Here is a 27,942-nt window from a genome sequence, read left to right on the forward strand (position 1 = left end):
GACGCGCCCTCGGCTCGGCGCGCGCGCGACGCGACGCGACGCGCACGAGCGCGTCGATATTCGCGCGCGCGATGGCGAGCGACGACGACGTCGATCCGCTGGACGCGTTCATGGCGACGCTCGACGTGCCGGCGAGCGGGACGCGCGACGACGCGCGCGCGACGACGACGCGCGACGACGACGACGACGACGACGCGTTCGGACTGTCGATGGCGATGCTGGGCGCGCGCGCGGCGACGCGGCGCGCGACGGACGCGGACGCGGACGAGGAGGAGGAGGACGACGCGCGGGCGACGACGGCGAGCGACGACGACGACGACGCGGGCGACGCGCGAGGACGACGCGGACGACGAGACAGCCTGCGCGAGGTCGATCACGCGCGCGAGGAGTACGAAAAGTTTGAGCGCGTGACGTACGTCGCGCCGAAGGAGCTCGCGGACGTGGACGTCGGCGCGGCGCGGGCGGCGGCGGACGCGCGCGCGAGCGGCGGCGCGGAGGACGTCGCGCCGATCTCGCGGTTCGGTCAAGGCGGCGCGTTGGACGTCGATTGCCTGCGGGCGCTGCGGCGGATGGGATACGAATCGCCGACCGCGGTTCAGGCGCAGTGCTTGCCGGTGATCTGGAGCGGGCACGATGCGTTGGTGATGGCGAAGACGGGGTCGGGGAAGACGCTGGCGTTTTTGCTGCCGGCGTACGCGCAAATTTCCAGGCAAAGGCCGTTGACGAAGCGCGAGGGCCCGATCGCGCTCGTGCTCGCGCCCACGCGCGAACTCGCGTCGCAGATCGCGAACGAGGCGCACAAGTTTACGAAATTTGGCGTATCGGGGGCGCGATGTTGCGCAATCTTCGGCGGCGTCTCCAAGCGCGACCAATTCAAAAAGCTTCGCGCGGGAGCGGAGATCGTCGTCGCGACGCCCGGGCGTTTGGTGGACGTGCTGTGCATGAAGAATTCGACAAATTTACGTCGCGTCACGTACTTGGCGCTGGACGAAGCCGACCGAATGCTTGACATGGGTTTCGAAAAAATCGTACGCTCGATTTGTCAGGCGGTTCGTCCCGACAGGCAGTGCGTGATGTTTAGCGCCACGATGCCCGCGGCCATGCAGCGATTGGCTCGCGACGTTCTCGCGCGAGACGCTGTCACTGTCTCCATCGGTAACGTCGGAGGCGCGAATGAGGACGTGCGACAAGTCGTGTACGTCTTCGAAGACGACGCTCGCCGCGCGGCTTGGTTGTTTGAAAATCTCGGCGACGCCGTCGACGAAGGACAAGCCATCGTCTTCGTCAATCACAAGTCGTCCGTGGAAGAGCTCGTGAACGAGCTCGCGACGCGCGGAATAAAAGCCGTCGCCTTGCACGGCGACTTGGATCAAGCGCAAAGACAATTCGCGATGAAGGCTTTTAAGAGTGAGCACGCGCACGTGCTCGTGGCGACGGATGTCGCCGCTCGCGGACTCGACGTTGAGGCGATTAAAACCGTCGTAAACTTCCACCCCGCGCGCGATATGTCGACGCACGTGCATAGAATCGGTCGCACCGGTCGCGCAGGTGCGCTCGATGGCCGTGCGTACACCTTGTTCACCGCGCGTGATTCTGCAAAGTTCGCGCAGCAGTTGGAACAAAATTTGGAAGCCGCGGGCCAACCGGTGCCGCTCGATTTGAAGGCGCTCGCGCGCGGCACGTACAACAAACGCCCTAGAAGTGATCACGGCGGCGACGCACCTCGGCACGGCAAGGTCGGCGGTAGGGGACTTGGTTTCACATCGCACCATCGGCCGAGCGCAGGCGGCGGCGCGTTCGGCGGTGGCCGCGGCGGCGCGGCGAGACCCGCGCCGAGCGCCGACTTTACCGCGGTACCGCCGCCATCACAAACGCAGCAACCACAAGCGCCGAACGCCGCTGCGATCATCGCTCAGGCGCGCGCGAAAGCCGAGGCCATCGCGAAGCAGCTACAGGCGCCCGCGATGGTATCCGTGCCGAACGCCGCTGCGATCATCGCTCAGGCGCGCGCGAAAGCCGAGGCCATCGCGAAGCAGCTACAGGCGCCCGCGATGGTATCCGTGCCTCCACCGCCGCCGCCGGCGCCCGTCGGACCCGCTGCTGCTGCGGCGGCGGCGGCCGCCGCCATCGCGGCGCGCCTCGCGGCGCAAGCGCCTCCACCGAATCCGTGAATGTACAGTAGTAGCTAACGTTAGAATACAAGTCCTAGATATCTAGTCTCGAAACATCGCAGCGATGCGTTCCTTTCTGTCTTCCTCGGCGCGTTTCTTCGCCTTGACGTACGCGTCGACGGATCGAAAACGAACGCCGACGTTCGTCGCTTCGATGTGCGTCTTTCCCGGCTCGGTGCCTCTAAAAAAGTGATACTTGGGATTGGACGACGTCGTCTCTCGTACAATAGCCCCAGTGTGCGAATTCTCGCTCGTATCCACTCGAGAGTACTTGGACAGCAAGCTCTGCAACATCTTGGCGCGTCGCGCCTCGACGCTCGCCGCCGCGCCCTTGGTACGCTCCACCCTCTCTTGAATCTTCCCCGCGATGACGCGCTCGGATTCGTTTTGCATGGCTAATATTTCTCGCATCACGAATTCAGCATCCTTTTCGACGTCGCGAATCTCCGCGCCTTCCACTCGAACGAACGCCGTCTCGCCGTCTTCGTCCTCGTCCTCGTCGCTCCCCGCGTCCGCCGCCGCGCGCCGTTCCGCCGCGTCGTCGCCCTCGTTCGCGCCATCCCGCGCGTCGCCGCCGTCTGAATCGCGCCGTCCCGCCGAAAACTCGGACGACGCCTCCGACGTTTCGCGCTCGCGAGACAACCAACCGCGCACCGTCGCCGTCGCCGCGTCGATCGCGTCGTCGTCGCCCCGTTCGTTGTCCATCGCCTCGCGCGCGCTCGACCCGTCGTCGCCGTCGAGCGCGCGCCTCCGAGACGTCGTCGCGAATCGCCGTCGATCCGCGTCCTCGCGCGCGCGTCGTCGTCGCGCGCGTCGTCGCGCGTCGCGCGCGCCGTCTCGGAGGCGCGTCGAGGCGTGCCGCGGCCGTTGGCGCTGTCGTGTAATGATGGGTATATATACACGCACAGTACATGACTTGGTGTCGTATACAGTACACACACGAGACGATCAGTGCGCGATCGTCGTCGCGTCGGTTCGCGGTGCCGCGGCCGTTGGCGCTGTCGTGTAATGATGGGTATATATACATGCACAGTACATGACTTGGTGTCGTATACAGTATACACACGAGACCATCAGTGCGCGATCGTCGTCGCGTCGGTTCGCGCCGTCGATCGCCGCGGCGCCGCATCTCGACGCGCGCGCGCCGCGACGATCGATCGTCGGCGCGCGCGCGCGCTCGCATCGCGCGCGCGCGTCGCATCGCTCGCGCGTCGACGCCTCCGCGGCCGCGACGACGCGACGACGCGACGACGACGACGCGATGACGGTTGACGTCGACGTCACGACGGCGCGCGCGACGCGCGACGCGTGCGACCCGCGACGGCGGCGGTGGGGCGCGGCGCCGGCGATCGGGCGCGCCGTCGTGACGACGCCGGCCGACGGCGCGCACGACGACGATCGACGGGCGTTTCGGAACGGGGCGAGCGCGGTGGAGGATCCGGGGGAGTGCGAGCGCGCGGCGTCGACGCTCTGGGGATCGTCGTCGTGGTTCTCGGGAGACGTGGACGCGAGCGCGCGCGAGGCGAACGCGGCGAGCGTGGGATACGGCGAGAGGGAGGCGGACGGCGGGGCGGGGGGCGCGCCGGGAGGGGCGACGTGTCAGAATAGATTTATCGAGGGACGAGGCGCGCGGGATCCGTTCGCGCCGGCGAGCGGCGCGGGGACGAGGTTGGACGAATCGCGGGGGGGGAGGGAAAGCGACGGCGACGGGTGGAAAATCACGCGATGGGACACGACGATGGTGCCCGCGGGCGAGGGACGCGGCGTGGACGCGGTGGGGAGGAAGCCGGGGTATCGCGCGTTCGCGGGCGGCGAGGCGAGACGGTTGGCCGAGCGCCCGACGGGGGCGACGTTTGAGTTCGACAGCGCGCGTCAGTGTTGGTTGTTGATTCGAGATGGGGAGTCGAGGGAGCTGGAGCGGCCGTCCCGCGCGATGGACTCGCCGTCGGCGGTGTCTTCGGGCGACGACGAGTGCTCGACGGACGCCATGGACGCGACGACGGTGGACGTCGACGCGTTCGCGGAGGGCGGCGATAACGAAGCCTTCGACGTCGACGACGACGACGAAGGTCGCGAGATGCGCGAAAAGACTCGAGAGGAGCGCATCAGGCGGTATCAACCCTCGTACGACGAGTGCGCCGCGCGTTTCGTCGACCGCGAGCGCGAACGCCGAGATCGATTCGAGGCGTCGCGCAGGACGCTCGCCGAACGGAGAGCTGCGCCGCGAACGACGCCGACGAAGCGTCGTTCGGAAGATGTCGGAGTTGACGCGTCGCAGCAATCGACGTGGATTCCGCTGACGTGCGACTGCGGCGTCAAGGTGTGGATCGAAGCGTCGCCGACGATCGATCCGAGCGCGCAACTCGCGTCCTGGGTCAACGGCGACGTTCCGTGGCCCGTCGTCCGCACGCTCGACCTCGGGCGCGACCGCGCGTCTCGAGGAATTCCGCGAAACGCGCCCGGGCCGGTGTGCGTGGACGCCGCCGCGCTCGCGGCGGTCGAAGCCGAGCTGCGCCGCCGTCACGACGAAAACGTCGAGCACGCCGCGCGATCGAAACGACCGAACGCTCGAGCCGTCGATCCAACCGATCCCGACGCCGTCAAGCACGCCAGCATCATCGACACCCTCGTTCGGGAGACCACCAAGTCCTCACCGAACGACGTCGACGCTTCTTTATCCATCCACGAGCAGCGCGCTTTGCGCTCGAAGCTCGAATCGACGATTCGCGAAAAGCACGCCGCGTTGGCCGAGTGCGAGCGCCTTCGCGAGTTACTCCGCAGCGCCGGCGTCGAGCCCTGATCGCGCGCTTTCGCGCGATCGTCGTTTACGCGTCGTTTACATTCATTATTACGGTGTCGCATTAGTGCGAGTCGTCGTCGCGCGCCGCTACTCGGCGCGTCGTCCCGTCCCGTCCCGTCCCGAGAGTTAGTTGAAATGAAAATATCTTTTCCTCACAATCGCCCGCGCGCGACGTCTCCGCGCGCCATCATACGCGCCCACGCCGCGCGCTCGATCACCCGCCGCGCCTTGGTCGGCTCGTCGTCGCTGTCGTCGCTCCGAATGGCGTGGCGTTCGCACGGCGTGGACAACGACTCGCTCGTTCGCGCGCTGGAAAAGAATGCGATAATCAAGTCGCCGCGCGTCGCGAACGCGATGCGCGCGGTCGATCGCGGGAACTACGCGCGACACAAGGAAAAAGAAGAAGCGTACTACGATCACCCGCTGCCGATCGGGTACCACGCGACGATATCCGCGCCGCACATGCACGCGGCGTGCTTGGAACTCTTCGAGCAAGCCGACGCGACGCGACGAGGCGCGAAAGTGTTGGACGTCGGCTCGGGCTCTGGGTATCTCGCCGCGTGCTTCGCGGAGTTGGTGACGAGCGAGGCGTTTCGAAACGGGGAGAAGGATGAAACGGGCGAGGGAATCGTCGTCGGGATCGAGCACATCGAGGAATTGGTGGTCGACAGTCTGAAAAACGTCGAGCGGGACGGTAAAGGTCGATTGTTGGAGACGAAACGGTTGATGCTTTTCGCGGGAGACGGGCGAAATGGGTACAAACCCGAGGCTCCGTATGACGCAATTCACGTTGGAGCGTCGACGCCGAGTGTTCCGGATGCGCTTCTTGAGCAACTCGCCGTCGGAGGTCGTCTCGTGATTCCAGTCGGCGATTCGAGCGGGCAGGCGTTGAAGGTGATCGATCGACTCGAAGATGGCACCTTTAAGCGGCGAACGGAGATGGGGGTGATTTACGTGCCCTTGACCGATCGCGCGTCGCAGCTCTCTCTTTTCTGACCGATCGGCGTACCGTTTGATTAGACGCGCGCTTGAGAGTTTTACCCATTACAGCATCGCTCTCGAGAGTTTTGTCCTATGCGGCATCGCTCGCCTAGAAACGTTGAAAACGCGATTGATTACATTTCTTCTTCTAAGTACCACAACTCTACGCCTTTGCGACGCTAAACAAGTCGGCGAGCGAAATCCACATGTACGAACTCTTGTTCATAATCTTTTCGAGCTTTTCGTGCGCCCCGTCTAATGCAATTTCCAACCCAGGCGCCTCGGAAATCTTTTTACGGAACTCGGCGCGTTCATCCTTGCTCTTATTACTGCGCTCAGCTTCCTTGATGGACAGCAATCGCTTGTAATATAAAAGTTGGTTGTACAATTCGTCCTCTGGGATGCTCTTCTCCATCGTGCCCTTGGACATCGGGTCAGCGCTCAAAGTGCCTGTCAATTCCGCGTTGGTGTGATGGCAACGAAGCGTGATGTTGCGCGTCTCCGTCGCATCGACGTCGTCGTCCGATCGAAGCGGGGCTGCGTAGAACTCCTTGATGCGTTCGCGAACGGCGAGACTGACCTGGTTTGCCAATGAGGCGGCATCGATCGTTTCCGTCCTCAACGCCGTCTTGCCTTGAGCCGGCGCGTTTTCCTTGCCCGCGCCGGGCGTCGGCGGCGCCAACACCTCGGTCGCGGACATCTTGTCATCCATGACTTCACGAATTCCACGGAAATCAAACTCGACGCCTGTGCGCGTGCGAAGCTTCAGAGGCTTACACTTGGCAAAGCGCTCTTCGTCATCCAACGCGAATCTACCACCGCCAAACGTGTCGTCGTACTCGTCCTCATCGCGTGTTTGCGTTTTAAACTTGTTCGAGTCCAACCCGAGGCATTCCGCCATCGCGGCGCCGTCGGTTTCCTCAATCGGGGCGCACAAACGAGTTATCACGGGATGGACTTGCTGAGACAAGTAGTAGTGCAAATCAACCTTCAAACCCTTCTCGAGGATTTCGTCGGGATGATAGGCCCGCTCGGCCAAGCCCTTTCCACCAGAGGCGCCGGCTTTTCCCGCGGCGATGTCCTCGAGCGGCAGCTCGCTTTCCAGCGCGATGATGTACGGCACAGTCTCTCCCGCCTTGACGCCATCTTGTTTACCAGCCTCCAATCGACGTTTGGCTACCATGACGTGCGGCTGATGCTTTGCGTCGGGGTACTCTTCAACCGCCTTCGTGAGTTGCTTCGTGATGATGTACTTGGACAACTGCACGCGGTTTTCAACCATGTCCTTTCGGATCGTACGTAAACCGTCGTGAATCGCGTTCACGCGCTCTTCGCGTTCACCATCCACATCAAGAAGTTCTTCGAGAGTTTGTTTACCAACGTCCTTCACCAGCGGCGCCCAATCACGACGAACGATATCGAGACCCTTCATCTCGAGCTTCGTCGCCTTGGTTCCATTCGGTCCGTTGACAACCTTCATGGCGGCGTACTTCTTCTTCTTCAACAGCAACATCGATCGGAAGATGTAATCTTCCTCCAAAACCAATTTCCGATATTCTTTGTTGACGAAACGAATGAGTTTGTTTCCGAGCGCCCTAGAATGATTCAAATCGTGAGACTTGGTGTTCACCATAATGGAATCCGTATCGCCGTAAATGACGTCCAGCTCGCACTTCGCTTTCGCGAGATCCTCCGTGCGCTGAAGAATCTTACGACCTTGCGCCGTGATCAACGCCGCAATGGGCTCGGCAAAAAAGCGCGACTGACTAAAACCCAAGCAACCGTACATGGAGTTTGCGGTGAGCTTGAGAGCCAGCTGGCGAAGATCATACTGCTTTGCGCGCGCCGGATCTTTTTCGCGAGCCATCAATCCTTTCACTTCTCTACGGCTTTGCACAATGTTCGCGATGACTTTCGGCAGGACGGCGAAGTCCTTGTCGCTTAAGATCGGCGCGGGTAGTTCAATTTCGGTGTTTTCTTCGCCCGCGTCGAAATGTCGCCGCACCGTGGTGTAGCAAATGTTGTACTCTTGAATAATCGACGGGTACAACGACTGGTAATCGAGGACGAGGACAAAGGTGTCGTACAGGCCCTTCTTCGGCTCAAGCACCCGGCCACCCGCGTAAGACGGACCCTTCTTACCGCCATCATCCTCTTCTTCACCGCTCGCCGCGGCGACGCGGCGACGTTCCTTGGCACTTAAACGATCGGGGACGATGTGCTTGCGACTGTGGAATTCGTGAAGCAAGAGGTACTCGACGCGCTGAGCGCGCGTGTGCCCGAGCGTCTTACTCCAAAGGTTACCGGCGATGTTCGACAGCTGCTTCGTCAACGGGACGACTTCCATCTTAAACATCAGATGCAAACTCAACTTTGCGTCGATTTCCGTGCACTTGATCAAATGCATGAGAGCGTTCGTGTCTTGATAACGGTTGGGGATTTCGGCGCTCGGCACTTCTTCTCGTCGTACGCCAAGTTGCGTTTCAGAGAGCGACGTAAGCGTGTAAGACACCTCCTTGCCCAACAAATCTTTCGCACTCAAGTACGTATCCGCTAAAAGTCTTCCAGCGAGACACTGCAACGCGCCCATGGACGCACCTCCTCCGTAAGCACCTCCAGAGCCGTTGATGTTTGGCATGCGCGTACGTTTCATGCGACCGATGCGGCTCCAATGGCCAATCTTGTTCGCCTGAAATCGGCGAAGCAACACTTCGAGATTGAAACCGCCGATGTTGTGACCGACGATGACATCCGGGTCGAGTTGGTGCAACTTTGCCAAAAGAAAGTTGAGCAAACCGAGTTCGTTGTTCTGCGCGGCGAGGACGACGGAGCCTGTACGCTTGGCGATGACATTGGTGTTGTTCTCGTGCGCGACTGCATTTTGCCATCCCGGAGGCATCTCCAGTCCATCGAGCTTGCGCACGACGGTAAAATGACGTAAACCGGTCTTCAGTTGCGCCGCCGTTGTGGATCCTTCGCAGTTTACGTCGCGAATGTACTGCACCGAGGCGACTGCGATTTCGTTCACGTTGGTTTGCTGATTGACGATCGTCTGCAGGTTCAACGAAGCAACGGTGAGACGCGGCGCTGGGCGCGATGCGATGGCTTCGAGACAAGGGCGCACACTCTTGTGTGCGTTCGGCAGTGTGAGCTCGAGTTTGCACCAAGACTTTTGCTTCTCCGTCGGAACGATGGCGGCGCCGTGAAGCGCGATCCAACTCGGGCCCTTGAGCTTAGACTTGAGCGTGAGAAGTTCCAACATGGGAGCCTGCGTGCCCAAAGCGGCGACGAAGTGCTTACCCTTGATATCGCTCGGAAACGCTGCGTAAGTCGCCGGGATCTTCACTTTGAGCACGAACAACGGACCTTGCGGAATGTCCTTGCGCTCAAAGCAATAGCGTCGGCGGACGATGGTGATCTTCGAGTTCTCAATCTTTCGCGCCTTCAAGACTTCTTTGACTTCGGCGCGAAGGTCACCGGACAAAGGCACGAGTTTTTTCATGAGATCAGATTTCGCCTTTTGAGCCGCAATTCTCTTTTCCTCCTTCTTGTCGTCCGAATCCGCGCACGACTTGAATTCGCGCCGCGTTTCCTCCATCATTTGCCCCAGCGCTTCCAACTCTCCATCAGGATCAGCGAACGTAGACGCGGTCGGAACGATGTACATGCATCTTTGCATGTTCTGCACCACCGCACACGCACTGATGGTCTCCGACTGCGGATCGCTCGACACCGGCACACGACCGAAGAGGAACACTGTGCCGGGGGATTCGCGCTCTTCTTGCGCATCCATGAAGAAGAAGGGCGTCGAACCGTCCGAATCTCTAGGGAGCTCCGCACCATTGAACGTCACAGGGCCGGCATCTTGCGTCACGGGACCGACATCCTCTGGCTCTTCGTCTTCGTCGAGCGTTTTGAGAATTGATTCGGGTTCCGGCGGCCGTTGCCCGGCGTCGGTTTTGACAATTTTCACCGACTTCTTCGTTTCAGCGCTCAACGGCTCGGCTTCGGGCATGGCGACATCTATATCGACGTCATCATTTTCAATCGCACCGTCGTCTTCGTCGTCGAATGCGCCGACATCTCCCGTGGGCAAATCTTCGTCCTCTTCCTCGATTTCAAATCGAACTGATTTCTTCGCGCTGCTCCCGGGCGTCTTAGCCGGCGAACGCGCGATCGTCGCCGCGGTAGACGCCGCGACAGCCTTACGCGGTGAACGTCGCGGTGCAACAGGCGGAACATACGGCTTTGTCTTCGGCTTGGGCGCCGACACTACCATCGGCGCCGTCGACCCGACGTCCATGTCCACGCCGGCGAGAATATCTTCCAACATCGCGTCCGTATCCGCTTCTGCCGCCAAATCATCCAACTTCTTCTTCTTCGGCACTCCACCGACGAGCATCCCAGCCTTACTCTTCGCGTTCGCGTTCGCCTTCTTCGCCTTCTCCTTCGCGCTCAGCTTCTTTTTCGGTTCCGGCGCCGCCTTTTGCGCCTTTCTCCCGTCGGCGTCGTACTCTTCGTCGTCTGAATAATTCTCATTCGCCGCCGTCCAATCTTCCTCCTCCCCCAGATCCTCGTATCCCTCGCCATCATCGTTCACCACGAATCCCGCTCCCTCCTCGCGTCGTTTCGCCACTAACGCTCGATATTGTTCCTCGTCCAACTCCTCGTACACGTCCTCGATCGCGTCCGCCTCGGCGTCCACCTCATCGATTCTCGATCGCTTCCCGCCGCCCTCGCGCAGCTCGCGAAGCTTCGCCGTCGCCGCGAGCGCTTTCGCCGCCTTGGACGAGCCCGCGCGTCGGCTCCCGCTCATCGCGCACGGCGCGCGCGCGTCGATGACGTGCGGCTGATTTTGAATTCAAAATCAGTCGACGATTGGCGACGTTTCGCGCGCGTCGCGTCGGCGCGCGGCGCGTTCGAGCGACGAGCGCGCGACGAGCGCGCGCGCGCGCTCGAGTCCGGTCGATGCGACGCGGCGCGGGCGTCGAGACGCGGTGTGCGCGTCGCGGTTTGACGAAACCGTAGCGACAGCTGGAGAGGGTTAAGGCGGATTTTTTGAATTGTCCGCGCCGGTCGCTCCGAAGCGCGAACGCGGGCAATCGAGGTAGGATTTCGCGCGCGTTGAGCGCGGACGCGCGCGTTGAGGTGAAAACTAAATTACACCGACGACGTCCCGCGGCGCGCGCGATCACAAACCGCGCTCGAGGGCGCGATCGAGCTTTTGCGCGACGACGTCGAACCAGCGTTGGTCGCTCGGCGTCAAACCGCGCTGCGTTCGTGAGCCGATGACGAGCACGGCGCCGTCGCCGATCGGACGCACGCACACGGCTTGCGTGTTCACGGGAAAGAATCGCTCGAACTCGACGCGACCCGGGAAGAGGATGAGATTGGCTAGATAGTTGGGCGCGGCGTCTCGCGCGGCGGCGGCGCAAATCGGACCGAGCTCGACGTCTCGCGTCAACGCCTCGGGATCGCGCAGCGCGTTCGCCGCGATCCCCGCTTGCATGACGCGTCGTCCATCCTTCGTGAAAACCGCCATGACGTCACAATTCGTCGACTCGCGCGCGGCGTCCCACGCCCACGCTAACTCGTCCCGGAGCGCCTTCGTCGCCGTCGCCGCGTAATACGGCGTCTCCAATCGCGTCCCCACCAACTCCACCACGTTCGGTGGTTTCGTCTTCAGCGCGATCCACGTCAATCCGGTGAGCACTAAGCACGCGGACATCGCGAGACAGATGACGTCGGCGCGAGACTGCGCGCTCGACGCGTCCGCCACCGGCGCGACGCCGCTCAGCGCGCGGTTCGCCAGCAGCGCCACCGCGCTCACCGCGCCGAACGCCGCGGGCGACGCGCGCGCGACGTCGGCGTAACGCTGCAACGGTTCCGCGGGGTCGTCGTCGCCCGCGGCGCGCGGTCGAGGCGCCGCGCGCCGTCGCGAGAGGCGCAGCGGTCGGCGCGACGTCGACGTCGACGCGCGCGCGCACGACGCGACGCGCGACGCGACGGCGGCGGCGCGCGGCGCCGTCGTCGTCATTCGCGCCGTTCGACGCCGGCGCGCGGCGGTCGCGCGCGCGGGTGTGTGAACGGCGCGCGGACGCGCGGGACGGCGACGCCGCGACGCGTCGGCGACGCGGCTTCGGCGACGCTCGAGCGATCGATCGGGCGGAAATAATGTACAGTGCACGTTGAAGAAATCTAAAGCTACGTCGGTAAGAGCCTGTCGTCGACGTCGCGCGAGTCGTCGTCGTCGTCGTCGTCTAAGACGCGTTGTCGGCGCGCGTCGCCGCCGGCTCGCCGCGCCGCCGTCGCGAAGACGCCCGCGGCGACGACGAATAAGAGCGTGAACGTCGAACACATGGTTCGCCAGCGCTCGGGCGTGGGGGCGCCATCGCGCTCGAGGAAGTGCCCGAAGAGCGGCGGCGATGGGACGTCGCCGAAGAGGTGAATGGTGACGGTGGTCATCGAACACGCGAGCGGGCGCAGACGCGCGGGGACGCTCCAGAGCACGACGGCGTTGATCGGCGCCTGTAACGCGAAAGCGAACATTTGTCCGATGAGCAAGCACACCGCGAACGATGCGAACGTTTGACACCTGAAAGCGAGCTCGAGGCACACGAATCCCCCGACGGCGGCGATGGCGGACGTGCGCAACGCCGTCGCCGTCGAGCTCCCCAACTTGTCCACGACGCCGCCGCCGAGAAGCGTGCCCGCGATCCCGCTCACGACGGTGATCGCACCGAGGAGCATGTCCGCGTTCGTCGACGTGTGTAACTCATCTCGAAATATCGCGAACCCGGCTTTCGGTCCCCACGCCGCGTACACGCCGATGACGGCGGTGTACGCGGCGTACCCGAGCACGACGACGACGTACGTCTCGCGCACGAACAACTCTTTACAATCTCGCGCGAACGCGCGCGTCAACGACGCCACCGTCGACGTCGCCGCCGCCTCGCGCGCATTCGCATCGCCTCCGACGCCTCGCATGCGCACCGCCGGACGCCAGAAGCAGTACGCCGCCGCGGGCGCCATCGCGCACGCGTTCAACCCGAACGCCCATCGCCACCCCATCGCCGGCGTCACCGCCCCCCCGAACGCGATCCCGAACGCCACCCCGAACGGCACGCACGCGTAGAACATCGCCAACCACATCGTCTTCGCGCCTTTCGGCGCTTTATCATCGATGAACGGCGCCGCGAGCGCGATAAAACTCGCCTCTCCCGCGCCCACCAGCGCGCGCGCCGCGAACGCCCACCCGCACGTCGGCGCCAGCGCGCATCCGAGCTCCCCCACCGCCGCCATCGCCAGCCCGATCGCGATCAATCTGAACGCGCACGCTTTATTCGCCATCGCGCTGAACGCGGGCGCGCCCGAGAGCAGTCCGATCATGAACGCCGCGTTCAGCGCTCCGTACGCCGCGTACGAGCACCCGAGCGCGCCCTGCAAGCCTCGCCCCGCGGGCTCGCGCGCGCTCCTCGGCGCCCCGCTCACCGCGGCCGAGCTCGCGATCCCTCGATCGACGTACACCAGCGCGCTGACGAGCATGAAGAGTCCCAGCAGCGCCTCGGCGCTCGCGGCGTCGTCGACGTCGTCGTCGGACGGCGATTCCCCGCGCGGCGTCATCGCGTCGTCGTCGCGCGCGCGCCGTACCGGGGAATCGTCAGGTCGGGCGACGCGACGCGGTGCACGCAGCTCGCGCCCGCGAGCAGGCTGGCGAGGCTCACGACGTACGCGCGCGCGGGGAGCATGCGCGGCGATGTGATGCGCCGCGCCGCACTTTTCCGCGCGTCGCGCGTCATGGCGTACGCGACGCTCGACGCGCGCGCGCTGGGCGATTGGAACGCGAACACCGCGCGCGCCGCGACGACGGCGTACGCGCGCCGCGACGCGCTCGACGCGACGGAGTCGTTTTTCGATGGATTTTCGTGGCAGCGCGAGGGACGGTTCGGAATGTCGTACGACGTCGCGCGACGCGCGTTCGCCGTGTTTCGCGAGCGCGACGACGAGAGCGTCGGCGTGACGCGCGCGCGGACGGGCGAGCGCGCGTACGACGCGGCGATATCGCCGAACGAGGACGTGTTCGCGGCGACGGCGCGGGACGCGCCGACGACGACGCGGCGCGCCGACGGCGACGGGGAAATCGTCGCGTCGTACGTCAGCGTCGATCGACGGAGCGATGAACCGCGATCGGCGTGCGGCGTGGGATACGTGTGCGGGGGGACGATGCTGGCGTGCGGCGTGGATGGGGCGGTGGATGTGTTCGACGTGACGAGGCCCGGGCGAACGCCGGCGACGCGCGCGGAGACTCGAAGTAGGGACGATTTAGATGGGGGAGGGCAACGGGGATTGGTGTCGTGCGTCGACGCGTGTCCGACGGAGAATCATTTGTTTTGCGCGGGGTCGTACGCGGGAGGGCGAGACGCGATCGATTGTGGGGTGTACGACGCGCGCGCGGAGGGCGGTCGCGCGTGCAGTTGGTCCGCGCGCGGCGGCGGCGTCACGCAAGTTCGATGGAGCGTCGATGGAAATTTTATTTACACCGCGAGTCGCAGAAGTGATGACATTTTGTGCGTGGACGTGAGAAATACGCTCGGTGTGGTGTACGCGCTGAAACGCGCGGCGCACGGGACGAATCAAAGGATTCGGTTTGATTTAGAGCCGTGCGGCGCGCACTTAGTCACCGGCGGCGTCGACGGATTCGTGCGCGCGTTCGATTTGCGCACGGGCGAAGAGGTCGGCCGCACGCAAGTATCCCCGAACGGTGCGTGCGTGAACGCGGTTTCGTTTCATCCGTATTCGTGCGCCGTCGCGGGCTCGAGCGAGAAATTTCGCCGACTCGCGTGCGTCGTCGGCGAGCGCGTCTTCGTCGACGTTTCCGGTGATGACTCCGACTCCGACGACTCCGACGACTCCGACGCCGTTAAACGGAACGATTTCGGCGTGTCTTTTTGGGATTACCCGACGATCGAAGCGTCGTGGGCGTGACGACTCCGAAAGTAGCCTTCGCCTTGAAATCCAAAGTAGCCTTAGCCTCAGAATCACGCTCGCCCGCGTCGATTTTCGTCAGCCATGGACGCCTCAACGTCGCTCGTGGACGAGTACGCGCGACTTCCTCTCTGCGCGCGCGCGCTCGTCCCTTATGCGCTCGTCATTGGCTTCGTTTTGAACCCGTTGTTCAGCTTGGATGATTTCGTCGCGTTTTGTCCGGGCGACATCTTACGCCGCGCGCAGTTCCATCGCGTGTTCGCGTCGTTGCTGTACATCGAGGGCGCGTTCTCCACGCTGCTCGTCGCGTGGGCGGCGTTTCGCGTCGTCGCGCCCTGGGAGCGTTCGCGAGGGACGTTGAGGACGCTCAGCGACGCCGTCGCCGCGTCGGTTCTCGCGAACGCCACGACGACGTGCTTCGCGACGATCGTGGGCGCGTTCGTGCCCGCGGTGTTTGAAGTTAACTTTTTAGGAGGCACGGGGGTGTTTACGAGTTGCTTCGTGTTGTTTACGCGCGAAATTGCGCGCGCGCCGGCGAACACGGATTTGGCGACGCCGTTCGGCGTCGCGATGCCGGCGAAACGCGCGCCGTACGTTACCGCGGTGATTTTGGTGTTTCTGGGAGGGTGTAATCCACTCGAAGTGCTGGCGTGCTTGTACGTTGGCAACGCGTGGGCGGCGAATGGGATTGTTTGGGCGACGGCGAGCGACGGTACGCTGGCGCAGCTCGAGAACGGCGCGCTGCGATTCGCGAGCCGACAGCCCGGATACGTCGCGGTGAACGGGCAGATGTTGCCCGTCGACTCGCGCGATAGTAGCAGCGATAATTCTAGCTCAACGGCGAGCTCGTTCGTCGAAGGTGTGGCGGCGATGGTGTCCAACGCGGCGCGCGAGGCGAGACGCCGATTCACCGAAACGGCCAATCGAAGCGCGGCGCCCGCGGCGGCGACCACGCCCGCGGCACCCGCGACGGCAGATGAAGCCCCGTCGGCATCTCGTGGAGTAGATACGAGACCAAAGCCGCAGACGCGAGAAGAGCGCGCGGCGGCGTTTGCGGCGGCATTCGAGCGGCGAAACTCAGACGACGCAGACGACGACGCGACTTGAGTGTCCATAGTCACGACGTCGTGCGACGAAGACGACGAAGATTCGATTCGCCACGTCACTCACGCGCGGCGGTCCGGAGAATGAGCAGTGCTCGAGAATCGTTGGTGTTCTCCGCGAAGCTATCACAGCAATGCGGCAGAGACGAGGATATGCTCGGAAGCATGCGTACGCTCGCGGCGACGTGCGACGAAGAGCTCACTGACGAAGAACGAAATCTTTTTTCGGTGGCGTTGAAGAACGTGCTTCAATCCCTGAGATCGAGCATCGCCGTCGCGAAAGCGATGGAACTGCGGGAACGACAGCTTGCGAACGACGACGGGGCGGCGCTCGCGAAGGGTTATGCGCAGAAGCTGTCCGCAGAGCTCTCGCGTTTTTGCTCTTCGACGATTGAGGCGATAGAGCGACGGTTGTCCACGCCGACGGAATCTTCCGCGCACGCGCGCGTGTTTTACCTCAAGCTTCTGGGAGATTACTGGCGATACACGTGTGAAGTTGACATCGACGCCGACAAGCGGGACGAAGCCATCGCGCATTGTACCGACGCGTACGAAGTCGGCGTGGAACTCGCCGCGACATCTGGGCTCACCATGTGCGATCCGATACGCTTGGGATTGTACCTGAACCAAACAGTCTTTCTTTACGAGATCGTCGGGAAACACAGTGGCGCAATCGCCATCTCCAACGCCTGCGTATGCGCATTCGAATCCGCTCGAGAAGCCATCGGCGTCGCCGACGTCGCCGACGTCGGCGAGGCGATGGCCGACGCGGAAGCGATCGTCCAACTCATGCGAAACAACTGCGTACTGTGGCAGCGTGAACTCGAACACGAGCGCGAGCGCGCGTCCGCTGGTGCGCGCGGCGCGACGGACGACGACGAGATCGATCAACTCCTACAAAAATTACATTTAGCGGCGCGTTAGACGCCGAGCTACTCGCGTTGAAATCGAACGAGCGCCTCCGCCAACGCGTCGTATCCAATCTCGCGCAAATTCCGCGCGTTTCTCGCCGGCGTCTCGCGCGCGTCGACGGCGAAATCATCCACGGCATCGCTCACGTCGATCTCGCGCAAGATGTGCCACGACGGCCAAGGCGACCGATTCGTAAAATTCCCCGCGGCGTCCGGCGATTCGCCCGCGAAAACGAACGACGGGTGAAACGCGACGCACTGCACCTCGCCCTCCAACCCCGACACGACGAGCGCCTCATCGATCACTTCCTGCGCGTCCAACATCGCGCCGAAATCCCCCGCGAACGCGTCGACGCGCGGCGCGACGACGACGATCGTCGTCCACGCGCCGCCGCCGCCTTCGTCGTCGCTCGCCGTCGCCGCGAGCGCCGCCGCCTCGCGCACCACCGCCTCGCACGCCCCCGCTTCGCTCGCGTCCTCGCACACGCGCACTCGAAGCTTCGCGCGGCTCGCGAACGGGCACACGCGCGCGCCGTCGACGACGAACGCGTCGACCCACTCGCGCGTCCGTCGCTCGATGAATTCCGCCGACATCGCCTTCGTTCGCGCGCCTCGCGCGCTCGACCGCGCGCGAACGCGCGCGCGCGCGGCGCGCGGTGACGCGCGCGCGTTCGCGCGCGGTCGAGCGCGCATGCGCGCGCGCGACGCGCGGCGGTGTGTCGCCTCGTCGAGTGCCGGCGGCCGAGGCGGCGCGGGCGGCACTCATGCGCGCGTCTCTCGCGACCGCGCGCCCGCTCGTCGCGTCCTGGACGCGCGCGACGCGCGAACGCGCGCCGACGACGCGCATGCGACGCGTCGACGCGAGCGCGAGCGCGCCCGCGTCGACGAAGACGACGGATGATGAATTGTACCAGTTCATCGTTCTGCGGAAAGATTTGGGACGCGCGCTGCGCTGGCCGCTCGGCGCGCTCGCGGCGCAGTGCGCGCACGCGGCGGTGAGCGCGGTGTGGACGTACGCCGATCGCGAGGACACGCGAGAGTATTGTTCGAAGGAAAACATGGCGAACATGCGCAAGGTGGTGCTGGAGATAAAGAATGAGAGTCAGTTGACGGCGCTGAGCGAAAAATTGAAAGGAGACGGAATCGAACACGCGCTGTGGAGAGAACAGCCGGAAGACGTGGTGACGTGCCTGGCGACGCGACCGTATCGGCGCAGTGTGGTGGGGGGGTACTTTAAAAAGTGTAATTTGGCCAAGGACGTGTTCGGCGCGGCGAAAGAGGGCGACTCGTCGTGAGGTCGTCGTGTATCACATCGCTAGTAGAAAGTGTAAGCATCGCTAGAACAGACTCGAACTGCTCGGCCAAAGACTTCTTCCATTCGGCGCGCCGTCTTCTTCGTCCTCTTTGTTTGACATGTAGTCCTCGACCGCGTTCAAGCGGCTTCCCGCGCCGACGTTTAGCCTGCGCTGCAAGCCAAGCAAAGAGCGGTTCACGAGCAGTTTCGTCTTCAACCTAAATCGACTGGGCGGGACTTCACCGTTGAGTACGAGCGCGTTGCGCGCGATGGCTTCCCACGCCTCGACCATGGACATGCGCAAGCCGCACGTGCTGAGCATACCGCGCAAGAGAAAGACGCTTCGTATCGCGAAGAAGCCCTCTTGCGTGTTTTGTACAATTTTATTCTGCACGAATGGAGAGTTCTTTAGATCCATGACGTTCATTTCCGCCAAAGGCGACGGCCGCGTATCAAAGTATGCGTACGCGAGCGCGCTCAACGCTTCCGTGGTCGGGCGCTGGAGTCGCACGGTGCCGTGTTCGCTAATTTCCCGCGCGATGGACACGTGGTCTTCGTTCGCCATGTACAGCGACAACCGACACATGTGCATGCGCTCTACCTCGCTCACGCGCTTGGTTTGTCCCCAGTCGAGCAAGACTAGCTTTCCATCGTTAGCGACCATGAAATTTCCTGGATGCGGATCGGTGTGGAAGTGACCGTGCTTCAACATCATCACCCCCCACGCGGTGAACATTGAGTGAAACACGCCTTGCCAGCCGAACCCACCCGCGCCGTGACACTTGGACACGGGCGTGGGGCAGCGTGGAATTTTGTTCTGCGCCCGCGCGCGATTGAAAAGCGTCAGCAGTTTCATCCCGCGAACGCGTCGCATGATCAACACGCGACGCGTCGACATTATGACTTGCGGCACGGATATGCGATCCGCCAAACCCGCCGCGTCGAGCAACTTTCCAAACTCTTCCGTCTTCGCGCCTTCGATGGTGAAATCGAACTCTTCGTCGACGACGTCCAAGTAAGCGCGAAAAATGGTCGGGAAATCTAGCCCTTCGTCGAGACCGAGCCAACGCATGGCTTTGGTGGTTTGCAACATGCTCTCGATGTCGCCGATCATCATCGCCGCGTCCGTCGCTTGCACTTTCACCGCCACTTCACGGCCGTCGAGTAAACGCCCGAAGTGCACCTGCGCGATCGACGCCGTCGCCACAGGCTTACGACTGAGCTCGGCAAAGTGCTCTCCGAGGTGTCCACCGAGAGATTCCTCCAACGTCTTTCGCACCTCGCGAAACGAAACCGGCGGATTGTTGTCCATGGTTTTCGAAAAGCACTCAATGTACGGCGCCGGCATCATCTGTTTCGCCGTGCCCGCGATTTGTCCAACCTTTCTATAAAATCCACCGAAATCTTCTATGACGTCTCGCATGCGCTCGGCCCCCCATTGATGCTGTCGCTCCCACGCCTCGTCGCGCTTTTCGGCGTCGCGAATCCTCGCGATGCGCCTCTTCGCGATCAAATACGACCCAATCACCGGCGCCACGCGCATAGAGTAGTCAATCTTCCTCTGTTGTTTCCTCGCCGTGACGCGCATGACGAGCCGCATGCCTTGCCACGTCGCCCACCGCCTCAAAGTCCCCCTCGCCTTGGCCGGCGCCGCCGCGAGCGCGCGCGCGCACGCCCGCCCTCCCGGTCCCGGAATCTTCCGCTCCACGAATCGCACGATCGGCGACGCGTCTCCAGTGCGTCGCGTCGACGCCGCCGCGACGATCACCGCCGTCACCACTCCGTGCACCTTCGGCGCCCAGCACCGCAGCGTCGCGCTCGCCGCCGCGCATCCGAACGCCTTCGCCGCGCCGCCGAGCGCGCGCAACCCGAATCCAACCTTCCCGAGCGCGCTCGCGCGCTTAAACTCCCCCACCGCTCCCAACGTCGCCCTTCCCACCACCGCACCGACGCCCGCGAGCCACTCCGCGCCTCGATCGCGCTCTCTCGCCAACCTCTTCGCGCCCCGCTCGAACGCTCGCGGCCGCTTCATCCGCCGCGGCCGCAGCCGCGCCAACCCGAACCGTTTCATCCGCGTCCTCGCCGGCGTTCGCGCGCTCCGCTGCGACCGTCTCGCGCGACGGTGCACCGTCAGCGTCGGTCGCGCCGTCGTCGCGTCGTCGCTCGCGCGCGTCGTCGCGTCGTCGTCGCGCCCGTTCGCCTCCCGATGCGGCGCCGTCGCGAATCCTTCCCCGCGCGCGCCGTGGAGCCCGTACGCGGGCAGCGGCAGCGCGGGCAGCGGCGGCGGCGGTGCGCGCGCCGCGCGCGCCTCGCCCGCGCCGCCGTCGTCGCCCGCGCCGTCGCTCGACATGGCGCGCGTCGCGCAGTGCCGGTCGTTGCGTCAATCATCGCCTCGCGCGTCGCCGACGTCGCGCGCGCGACGTCGGCGCGCCGCGAACGATGCGCGCGACGACGTCGTCGACGGCGCCGCGCGCGCGCGACGGCGATCGGCGCGACGGCGAGGCGTCGACGGCGCCGTCTTTGACTGATTTGTTCAAACGCCTCGCGCGGACGCACGTCGAGCGACGACGACGCGACGGCGCGGCGGCGCGCGACGACGACGACGACGACGACGACGACGCGCTGGTGCGAGCGATGACGGCGCGGGCGTGGGCGCGCGCGCTGGGCGCGGAGCGACGGACGCTTTCGGGACGCGCGGCGTCGGCGCTCGCGAGACGCGAGACGCGACGAAGGCGCGACGACGACGAACGAACGAACGACGACGAGGCGCGCGCGATCGGCGCGGATGAGATGTACGTGCGATTGTGCGAGCGGGACGGGGACGACGGACGAGCGCGAGCGATGGATGAGATGTTGGCGGCGTTGGAGGCGAGCGCGGGCGAAGACGCGGCGGCGATTCAGAGGTTGGCGTTCGCGCTCGAGGGAAGCGGTGGTGGTGGGAACGAGCGCGCGAGCGGGGCGGGGGGGCTCGAGAGGATCGATGTCGTCGCGAGCGCGGGGCGGGATTGGAGCGCGGTGCCGGATGTCGGTCGGTTGCGAATCGCCGCGGCGACGACGCGAGAGTTCGCGATGGAGGACGACGGCGCGGAGGCGGCGAGACGCGTGCCGGGATTGCGGCACGGTGCGGTGTTCGGACTCGACCGGGCGGTCGTGGACGAGGGCGACGGCGACGACGACGACGACGACGGCGACGACGATGACCGTGTTGTGAGTGGTGAAATAGATAGCGCGAAAGATGACGACGCCGGCGGACGCGACGCCGGCGTCGCGGACAAGGCGCTCGCGTTAGACAGAGGGTCAGGCGACTCTGCGTCGCTTTGGCTCGCCGCCGCGGCGGATATCGAGACTACGACGTTGCGTTCGTGTTGGGATACGCGAAACGCCGGTGCGCGTGCGACTTCGAGTGCGCTCGACGCGGAAACGTTTGATCTTGCGTATCGACGCGCGTTTCGGCCGGTGAAGGGGATTGATACCGAGCCCGTCATCGCGAGCGAGCGTGATTGCGCGCACGTCGTCGCAATGGCGCTCAGTGGGTGTCAAACGAGCGCAGACATACTCGTCGCGGCGGCAGCAAGCACAGGTAGTGGTGTACGCATGCGTTTCGCGTCGAGCTCGACGCTGGCGTTTAGGAACGCTTTGAAAACTATGGCGTCGGCGGCGGAGCGCCGATGCGAGCTCGACTACGCCGTCAGCCGCATGACGACGCCATACATGCGACCGATGGCGAGCGCGATACGCGATATTCTTCGCGCCCACGCCGCAGCGTTGCAAGCCATGCCAGAGGCGACGGCGGAACGGCGTCTCGCCGAGCGCGATACTGTTGACGACCTGACCGAAACGCAATCGGACGTAGGCGACGTCACGTTACTCGAGGTCACCGTGCACACGAAACGTTTGCGTCGTCAAGTGGATATTATTTTCAACCTCATCACCGACGAGCGGTCGTTAGATACTTCTTTGGTGCCGCATCCGGTGTTGATCCGTCGTCTGGAGACGTCGCTGTCGCACGTGGAGGATGAAGAAACACCGATGATTCAGTACTTGTATGCGCGAGCGGCAAAACCTATCATCGACGACACCTTGTCTTGGATATACGCTGCGGCGCCGCCGTTTTCGAAGTCAGAGTTTTTCATAGAGTGCTCGCCAACGTGGTCAAATCTTTCTACATTTCATGAAAGTCCCGTGCGAGGAGGCGCGCCGCCGTGCTGGCTCGGCGGCCGCGCGCACGATGGCGAAGACGAATTCGCGGAGACCGATACGCTCACCATCGCGCGTGTTCGGTCGAGTGTGAACCCCGCTCTGGCGGTCGATCGAGCGAAAGAAGTCCTCCGCATTGGTTTGCAGCTTCGCATTTTACAGCGATTGCCGCACACGCGCGGGTTTGCACGCGCTGTGAAAGATGCATTCGTCAAAATTTCGGCGTTTCAAGCGCACACAGAGCGCGATGCCAGGCAGTGGCTCAATCGAGTGCGCTTGCTCGAATCGCGCGTCGTCGCGCTGGCTCGAGAAAGCACGAACAGCATGCACGAGATGCGCGCCGCACGAGCGCGAGAGTTGGACTCGGCGAGAGCAGCATTCGTCGCCAAGACGCGCGCCGAAATACTGGCGCGCGAAAAAACGCGACTAAGACGTCTTGAGGAGATCGACGAATCGAAGCGAGTGGAGCGTAAAGGGCAGCTCGAAGAGTTGGACGAACGTGAAAAGCAACGTCGCGACGCGCGCGCGCAAAAGATTGCCGACGAGCGCGCATGGCTTGAAGATCGAGAGGAAAAGCAGCGCGCCTTTGAGCAACAAAAAGTGGAAAAGAAGATGGAAGAAACGCGCTTACGCCTTGAACAAGAGGATGCGAAATTAGCGTGGTTTCGATGGCACGAAAGCCGTCTGGTGCTTAATGATAAGCGAAGAGCCTTCGTGCGCGCAATGGAATCAGTGCAAGAAGAAGAAGCAGTGACCGCGCTCGCAAACGCGATGAGCTTAGGTTTCGCGACGTCGCCATCACCGTCGAACGACCTCTTCATCGAGCCCTTCGAGAGTGTCACGCCAACAGTGATGATTGAAGAAGCCGAAGAGGTGAATGTTATCGAAGAAGACGACATCGCATCAGACGATTTTGCCGACGCTTCCGAAATGTTCATCGACGAATCCGCGACGTCGTCGCCGTCGACAGTCTTATCCTTACATTCCGCAGATGACGATGAGCGCAGCGTGGATATAAAAGAGAAAGACATCGTGGAAACTGTTTCGGCGCCGGACAACATGGACGAGATGCGTGACGGCGCAAAAGATCTTGAAACGCACGACCACACATCTCGAGCGTATTTGGGTGAAGCTTTCGGCACGCCTTTGCCACTTTTGTTGGAACAAGAAATGCGCGAAATCATCACACGCCAATCCGATGTTTTGGGACGGTACACCACGACAGTGCTTATGGATCATCTCGCGCTCGAACTTCATCTTGACGCCATCGTTCGGTTCACCATGGGAGGTGAACTCGGCTTCGCGGACGCGCTGCTGAACAATCTACAATCAAAATGCGTCGCCGCACGAGAACGAATGACACAAGGCTCCGCGCGTGTCATGCAAACTGTATTGGAGGGCGCCATCGACGATACAGGTTTGCGAGATGACCACATGAGTAAGCGTTTACGTTTATGCGAGAATGCCGATGCGCTGGTGTCTGTTGACCCGTACAATTTGAATTTATCCGCCGCCGTCGAGTGTTCGTACGCTGCTCCCTGGCCCTTGAACCTTATTTTTGCGGATGCGGGAGACGACCACCCGCTCGCGCACACGAAAATTGCGCTATTGCAAATACGGCACGCGGCGAGTGCTGTCAAAGATGTTTCGGCGTTGGTACACGCGAGCTCAAGAACGCGAGCTTTACTGGATTCGACGCAAACAAATTTGGATTTGCGTGCGAGGCGATTGCGCAAACTATCCTTGCTCGCGTCATCTTTTCAGCATTTCGTCGATGCTCTTCACGGGCATGTGTTCGAAGCCGTACACGTCGGCGCGCGAGGACGCTTGTTTGCAAGTCTTCGCGACGACGGCGGGAACATCCTCCCACGCAACATCGACGCCCTTCGCGACGTGTTTGATGAATTCTGCGCTCGCACGTACGCTGCGTGTTTCTTGCGCCCCATCGACACGGCGCTCAAGGCCCTGGTGGACGATGGTTTACAGCTCGCCCTAGAGTTGAAGTCTCTTCTCGCGTCGAGCGACGCCGAATCGTTACTCGAAGATGGTCTCGCGTGCGCCGCAGCGCAGCAAATCCACTCGAAATTTCACGCGTTGATGACGCAACTGTGCTTCCGCGCGCGCATCACTTCCTCCGACACCGCGGTTGGCTTCATCCAACGCGTCGATTTCAACGAATTCTATCTCGGCGCGACCATCGACATGGAATTTTAACCACGGCGAGCGCATTCGTCGTACAGTAGCGTTCATAGGTAATTACAACAGTAGCGGTCTTAGGTACACGGCGCGACGAGCCCGCATCGCTCGTCGCGCATTATTCATTCACGCGTCTTCAAACCGTTCGATCGCGCGTTCTTGCTCCGCCGCGATCGCCAGTTGAATTCTATCAATCTCATCCTCGGCGCGTTCGATTTCCCGCGAAATTTCGCGCGCCTCGCTGAACCGCTCGAGCAACAGTCGCGCGTTCAGGTCGGATTTGAGCCGTCGCACGCGCGCCTCGGCCTCGAACTTTCGCCCGCGCATCTGCGTGACGTCGTCGTTGACGTAATCGCCGCCGCGCACGCGATTCCGCGCGAGATTTAACGCGCGCTGCTTGATGCAAAGCGCGCGCTCGTGCAAGTCGCCAGCGTTGTCACCCGCGTGCGTCGCGCGCGCGGGGACGCGGCGCGCGCGTCGGGACGCGCGCGCGCGCGGCGGGGCGGGCGACGCGCGAGTGCGGTCAAACCGCAAAGCGTTCTCGTGCGCGCGCGCGACGCGCGCCATCGCGCGATGGCGTCGCGGTCGGCGTAATGCCGCGAACTAACTTTAGACATCGTTAACGGTTTTTCAAAAAGGCGCCTCGAGTCGCGGCGAATTCGCGCGGTTGTTTGTTCGATCGCTTACATCGCCGCGGAAGCTAGGAGGTGAGAGAATCGGTGGTCTAGTCCGAGTCGTGTTCGTCGTCGGCGATTTCGTCGGCGTTCTTCTTCGCTTTCGGGGTGAAACCATCCGTCATGAGCGTCTTCAAGTCTTCGCCGCTGAGTTTCGAGAGCTTCTTCGTCAACGCCCTGGAGAGGTTTTCGATTTCGGGCTCCATATCTTCGCAGAGCTCGCCCAAGAACGGAATGGCCTCCGGTAAGAGCTGCAAGTATTCCTCTTGGAGCTTGTCGACGATTTGTTCGATCGTCATGATGCTCAAGACGCGAGTACGGATCTTCGAGTCGCGCGAACACATGAGCACTGCGCGGTGCAACGGTTTCCAGTGAGCGTCATCGGGCGCCGCGGCGAGGAGCGACGCGCACGCACCGACTGCTTCAACACCGAAAGAACCTTCGCGCATGAACGTGTCGTAGTCGTCTTCGTCGGAATCCGACGGTGGCGCCGCCTTGAGCTGCTCGACCACCATCGGATAGAGCGAGTTGAAACGGTTCGACTCGATGAATCCGACGTTGTCGTACTGGAAGCAACGTCTCAGAGCGGCGAGCGTCCACTTTCGCATGCGCCAGATATCGTGTTCTGACAAACTCTCGGCGTTCACGCTCTTGCGCTTCTTTTTCCCCGAGCTCGTTGGATCGGCGGCGACGTCCAGCGCCGCAGCCGCAAGATCGAGCAAGTGTCGGAAGAAGGGCACGAAGACGGCGCGAAGCTCGTCCGCGAGCGCGGCGGCGAGCCTGAAGAGCGCGGCGAGACGTGTGCGGGTGACATCGGCTTCGCCAGAACGCGCGCGCGCCCACTCGACGCACTGCAGGAAAAACGGCAAGAATTCACTTTCGGTGCACTTGAGCGCCAAGGCGACACAAGCGTCGACGGCTTTACCTTCGATGACGTCAAGAGCCTTCTCGGGGGCGCCCACCGGCGCATCACGCCTGATATCGAGCGCGCGTAGTACTATGCTGAATAATTGCTGTCTGTGTGCGTTCGTCGCCTTTGCAGAATCGCCGGCGGCGGCGATGATTTCGAGGAGCGCCGCGCACGACGCCGCGCCGTCTTCGCCGCCGTAAGTTAAGCACGAGTCCCAAGATTCCACCAGTGGCCGAATGAGCAATCGGAGCTCGACGACGTCTGGTAATTCTCCGCGAAGCTCCAACGCTAAATCATGTAAAGCCTTCGTCTCACCCGCTTCTGTGCCGGCTTCGCCATCGCACTGTGGCACCATTGCTGGGTGCAACGCGACCTTGATGATGTCTCCGAGAAAGGGTGAAATAAATCCGGCTACGTGCTTGACGAACATGCGCAGCGCAGCTAGGCACGAGTGCGCAACGAGCACGAGCTCTCCCACATCGCTGTTGCCATGAAGCGCGTCTGCGCTCGCCAATGTAGTCTTAAGAAGTGCTGGTATCGCAGTGTTGACGACAGCGACCATACGAACACCCAAGATCTTTGAAAGCGTCGCCAACGACAGCGCCGCGGACGCTTTAAGCGTAGCTGACGCCCCTTCCAGCTGCGAGATGACGGCGGGAACCACAGACAACAAGGGCTTCGTCGCCGCTTGTGCGACGCTGAAACGCACAGCAGCAGCTTCTAGAGCCATGAGCGCTGCCTGTGACGTCGTCACGCTCTTGGACTGAATCAACGCTGAAAGCTCTTCGATCAACGCGATACCCGCTTGCGTCTCCACATCATCTTCTTCCGTACTTTCGGTACTCGCGTTTTGTAGACGTTCGGTGACGAGTGTCAGCGCCTTTCGACGGACGCGCCCTTCCTTATGATCGAGTAATGGTGTCAACGCGCTCAAGAATGGACCCGAAGCCAGCAAGCCGTTGAGCGCGCTCAACAGACTTTGTCCGCTCGCCTCCGCCTTTGCCGCAAGTTTCGCTGGAGATTTACCTGGAGATTTTGATTTCTCTGACGGCGTGCCATCATTAACTCCCACCGATTGCAAGAGCACAATAGCGGACTCAGCTAACGCGGCGTAACCCCTTTGAAGGCCTGCTTTCTCATCCTGATCCATCGGACGTTGTTGCGCACGAACGAATCGAGGCGAAGAGAGATGCTTGGCGGCGGACTCGGCGCACATGCGCACAATACGCCCTCCCTCGGAAGCAGATTCCTGACAAGTCGAAAAAGTAGGTTAGTCGCGGCTTCATGGTGTCACGCTCGTGGCAAATCGCGTACGAGCGATTTCTCAGAAGGAAAGCAGCAGATTCGTATGTCTCATCAATGGAATCAGAATCCTGACACAATGAATCTTTCATCATCGAAAATCAAACACGACACGAGCGGCGCTGAAAACTGTTTTGCGAGTCGAGTCATACGTACCTTGAGCGCGTCCACGAGTGCATTCACCGCAGAAATCGGGGTTTCGCGAACGAGTAGCGCGTCGAGTAATTCCGCGACCCATGCATCGTCATCGGCAACAGGTAGGTCAGAGGTATCCACTGCGGCGGCGTATGGAGCTCGCGCTTCTCGAGCAGACGATTCCAAAGACTTTGAACGGCGTATCAAATTCAAGATAATCGCCGGAAGCGCCTCGCCAGGGGGTGCCGCACGAACAAGCGCCGCACAAATGGGAGCACGTCGA

General features: G+C 62.6%; 15 protein-coding genes across 15 annotated transcripts; 8 read left to right on the forward strand and 7 right to left on the reverse strand.

Annotated features, from left to right (window-relative positions):
- Window positions 1–353: 353 nt before the first annotated feature.
- On the forward strand, window positions 354–1,787 carry OSTLU_1114 (predicted protein; the record flags this gene model as incomplete). The annotated part of the gene is made up of 1 exon (XM_001419032.1): window positions 354–1,787. A coding segment is annotated over one exon (1,434 nt), but the record flags the coding sequence as incomplete, so codon positions are not given.
- Window positions 1,788–2,213: 426 nt separating this feature from the next.
- OSTLU_32934 (predicted protein) lies at window positions 2,214–2,582 on the reverse strand (the record flags this gene model as incomplete). Its single annotated transcript, XM_001419243.1, has 1 exon — window positions 2,214–2,582. The coding sequence occupies one exon, from the start codon at window positions 2,580–2,582 to the stop codon at window positions 2,214–2,216; it is 369 nt and encodes a 122-aa protein (XP_001419280.1).
- An 850-nt stretch (window positions 2,583–3,432) lies between these two features.
- Window positions 3,433–4,971, forward strand: OSTLU_16355 (predicted protein; the record flags this gene model as incomplete). Its single annotated transcript, XM_001419033.1, has 1 exon — window positions 3,433–4,971. One exon carries the CDS (start codon window positions 3,433–3,435, stop codon window positions 4,969–4,971), a length of 1,539 nt encoding a protein of 512 aa, XP_001419070.1.
- A 261-nt stretch (window positions 4,972–5,232) lies between these two features.
- OSTLU_42710 (predicted protein) lies at window positions 5,233–5,967 on the forward strand (the record flags this gene model as incomplete). Its single annotated transcript, XM_001419034.1, has 1 exon — window positions 5,233–5,967. One exon carries the CDS (start codon window positions 5,233–5,235, stop codon window positions 5,965–5,967), a length of 735 nt encoding a protein of 244 aa, XP_001419071.1.
- A 745-nt stretch (window positions 5,968–6,712) lies between these two features.
- Window positions 6,713–9,769, reverse strand: OSTLU_297 (predicted protein; the record flags this gene model as incomplete). The annotated part of the gene is made up of 2 exons (XM_001419244.1): window positions 6,713–9,485; window positions 9,573–9,769. Coding segments are annotated over 2 exons (2,970 nt in total), but the record flags the coding sequence as incomplete, so codon positions are not given.
- A 1,374-nt stretch (window positions 9,770–11,143) lies between these two features.
- On the reverse strand, window positions 11,144–11,989 carry OSTLU_87928 (predicted protein; the record flags this gene model as incomplete). The annotated part of the gene is made up of 1 exon (XM_001419245.1): window positions 11,144–11,989. The coding sequence occupies one exon, from the start codon at window positions 11,987–11,989 to the stop codon at window positions 11,144–11,146; it is 846 nt and encodes a 281-aa protein (XP_001419282.1).
- Window positions 11,990–12,156: 167 nt separating this feature from the next.
- Window positions 12,157–13,575, reverse strand: OSTLU_42838 (MFS family transporter; the record flags this gene model as incomplete). Its single annotated transcript, XM_001419246.1, has 1 exon — window positions 12,157–13,575. One exon carries the CDS (start codon window positions 13,573–13,575, stop codon window positions 12,157–12,159), a length of 1,419 nt encoding a protein of 472 aa, XP_001419283.1.
- A 600-nt stretch (window positions 13,576–14,175) lies between these two features.
- Window positions 14,176–14,937, forward strand: OSTLU_32940 (predicted protein; the record flags this gene model as incomplete). Its single annotated transcript, XM_001419035.1, has 1 exon — window positions 14,176–14,937. The coding sequence occupies one exon, from the start codon at window positions 14,176–14,178 to the stop codon at window positions 14,935–14,937; it is 762 nt and encodes a 253-aa protein (XP_001419072.1).
- Window positions 14,938–15,021: 84 nt separating this feature from the next.
- On the forward strand, window positions 15,022–16,044 carry OSTLU_32941 (predicted protein; the record flags this gene model as incomplete). The annotated part of the gene is made up of 1 exon (XM_001419036.1): window positions 15,022–16,044. The coding sequence occupies one exon, from the start codon at window positions 15,022–15,024 to the stop codon at window positions 16,042–16,044; it is 1,023 nt and encodes a 340-aa protein (XP_001419073.1).
- Window positions 16,045–16,139: 95 nt separating this feature from the next.
- On the forward strand, window positions 16,140–16,853 carry OSTLU_6675 (predicted protein; the record flags this gene model as incomplete). The annotated part of the gene is made up of 1 exon (XM_001419037.1): window positions 16,140–16,853. A coding segment is annotated over one exon (714 nt), but the record flags the coding sequence as incomplete, so codon positions are not given.
- A 943-nt stretch (window positions 16,854–17,796) lies between these two features.
- Window positions 17,797–18,246, forward strand: OSTLU_42603 (predicted protein; the record flags this gene model as incomplete). The annotated part of the gene is made up of 1 exon (XM_001419038.1): window positions 17,797–18,246. One exon carries the CDS (start codon window positions 17,797–17,799, stop codon window positions 18,244–18,246), a length of 450 nt encoding a protein of 149 aa, XP_001419075.1.
- A 222-nt stretch (window positions 18,247–18,468) lies between these two features.
- On the reverse strand, window positions 18,469–19,731 carry OSTLU_3572 (predicted protein; the record flags this gene model as incomplete). Its single annotated transcript, XM_001419247.1, has 1 exon — window positions 18,469–19,731. A coding segment is annotated over one exon (1,263 nt), but the record flags the coding sequence as incomplete, so codon positions are not given.
- Window positions 19,732–21,035: 1,304 nt separating this feature from the next.
- On the forward strand, window positions 21,036–24,656 carry OSTLU_93105 (predicted protein; the record flags this gene model as incomplete). Its single annotated transcript, XM_001419039.1, has 1 exon — window positions 21,036–24,656. One exon carries the CDS (start codon window positions 21,036–21,038, stop codon window positions 24,654–24,656), a length of 3,621 nt encoding a protein of 1,206 aa, XP_001419076.1.
- A 108-nt stretch (window positions 24,657–24,764) lies between these two features.
- On the reverse strand, window positions 24,765–25,205 carry OSTLU_16362 (predicted protein; the record flags this gene model as incomplete). Its single annotated transcript, XM_001419248.1, has 1 exon — window positions 24,765–25,205. One exon carries the CDS (start codon window positions 25,203–25,205, stop codon window positions 24,765–24,767), a length of 441 nt encoding a protein of 146 aa, XP_001419285.1.
- A 241-nt stretch (window positions 25,206–25,446) lies between these two features.
- Window positions 25,447–25,623, reverse strand: OSTLU_9955 (predicted protein; the record flags this gene model as incomplete). The annotated part of the gene is made up of 1 exon (XM_001419249.1): window positions 25,447–25,623. A coding segment is annotated over one exon (177 nt), but the record flags the coding sequence as incomplete, so codon positions are not given.
- Window positions 25,624–27,942: the final 2,319 nt, after the last annotated feature.

Source organism: Ostreococcus lucimarinus, chromosome 8, assembly GCF_000092065.1.
Source record: "Ostreococcus lucimarinus CCE9901 chromosome 8, complete sequence".
NCBI lineage: Eukaryota > Viridiplantae > Chlorophyta > Mamiellophyceae > Mamiellales > Bathycoccaceae > Ostreococcus > Ostreococcus sp. 'lucimarinus'.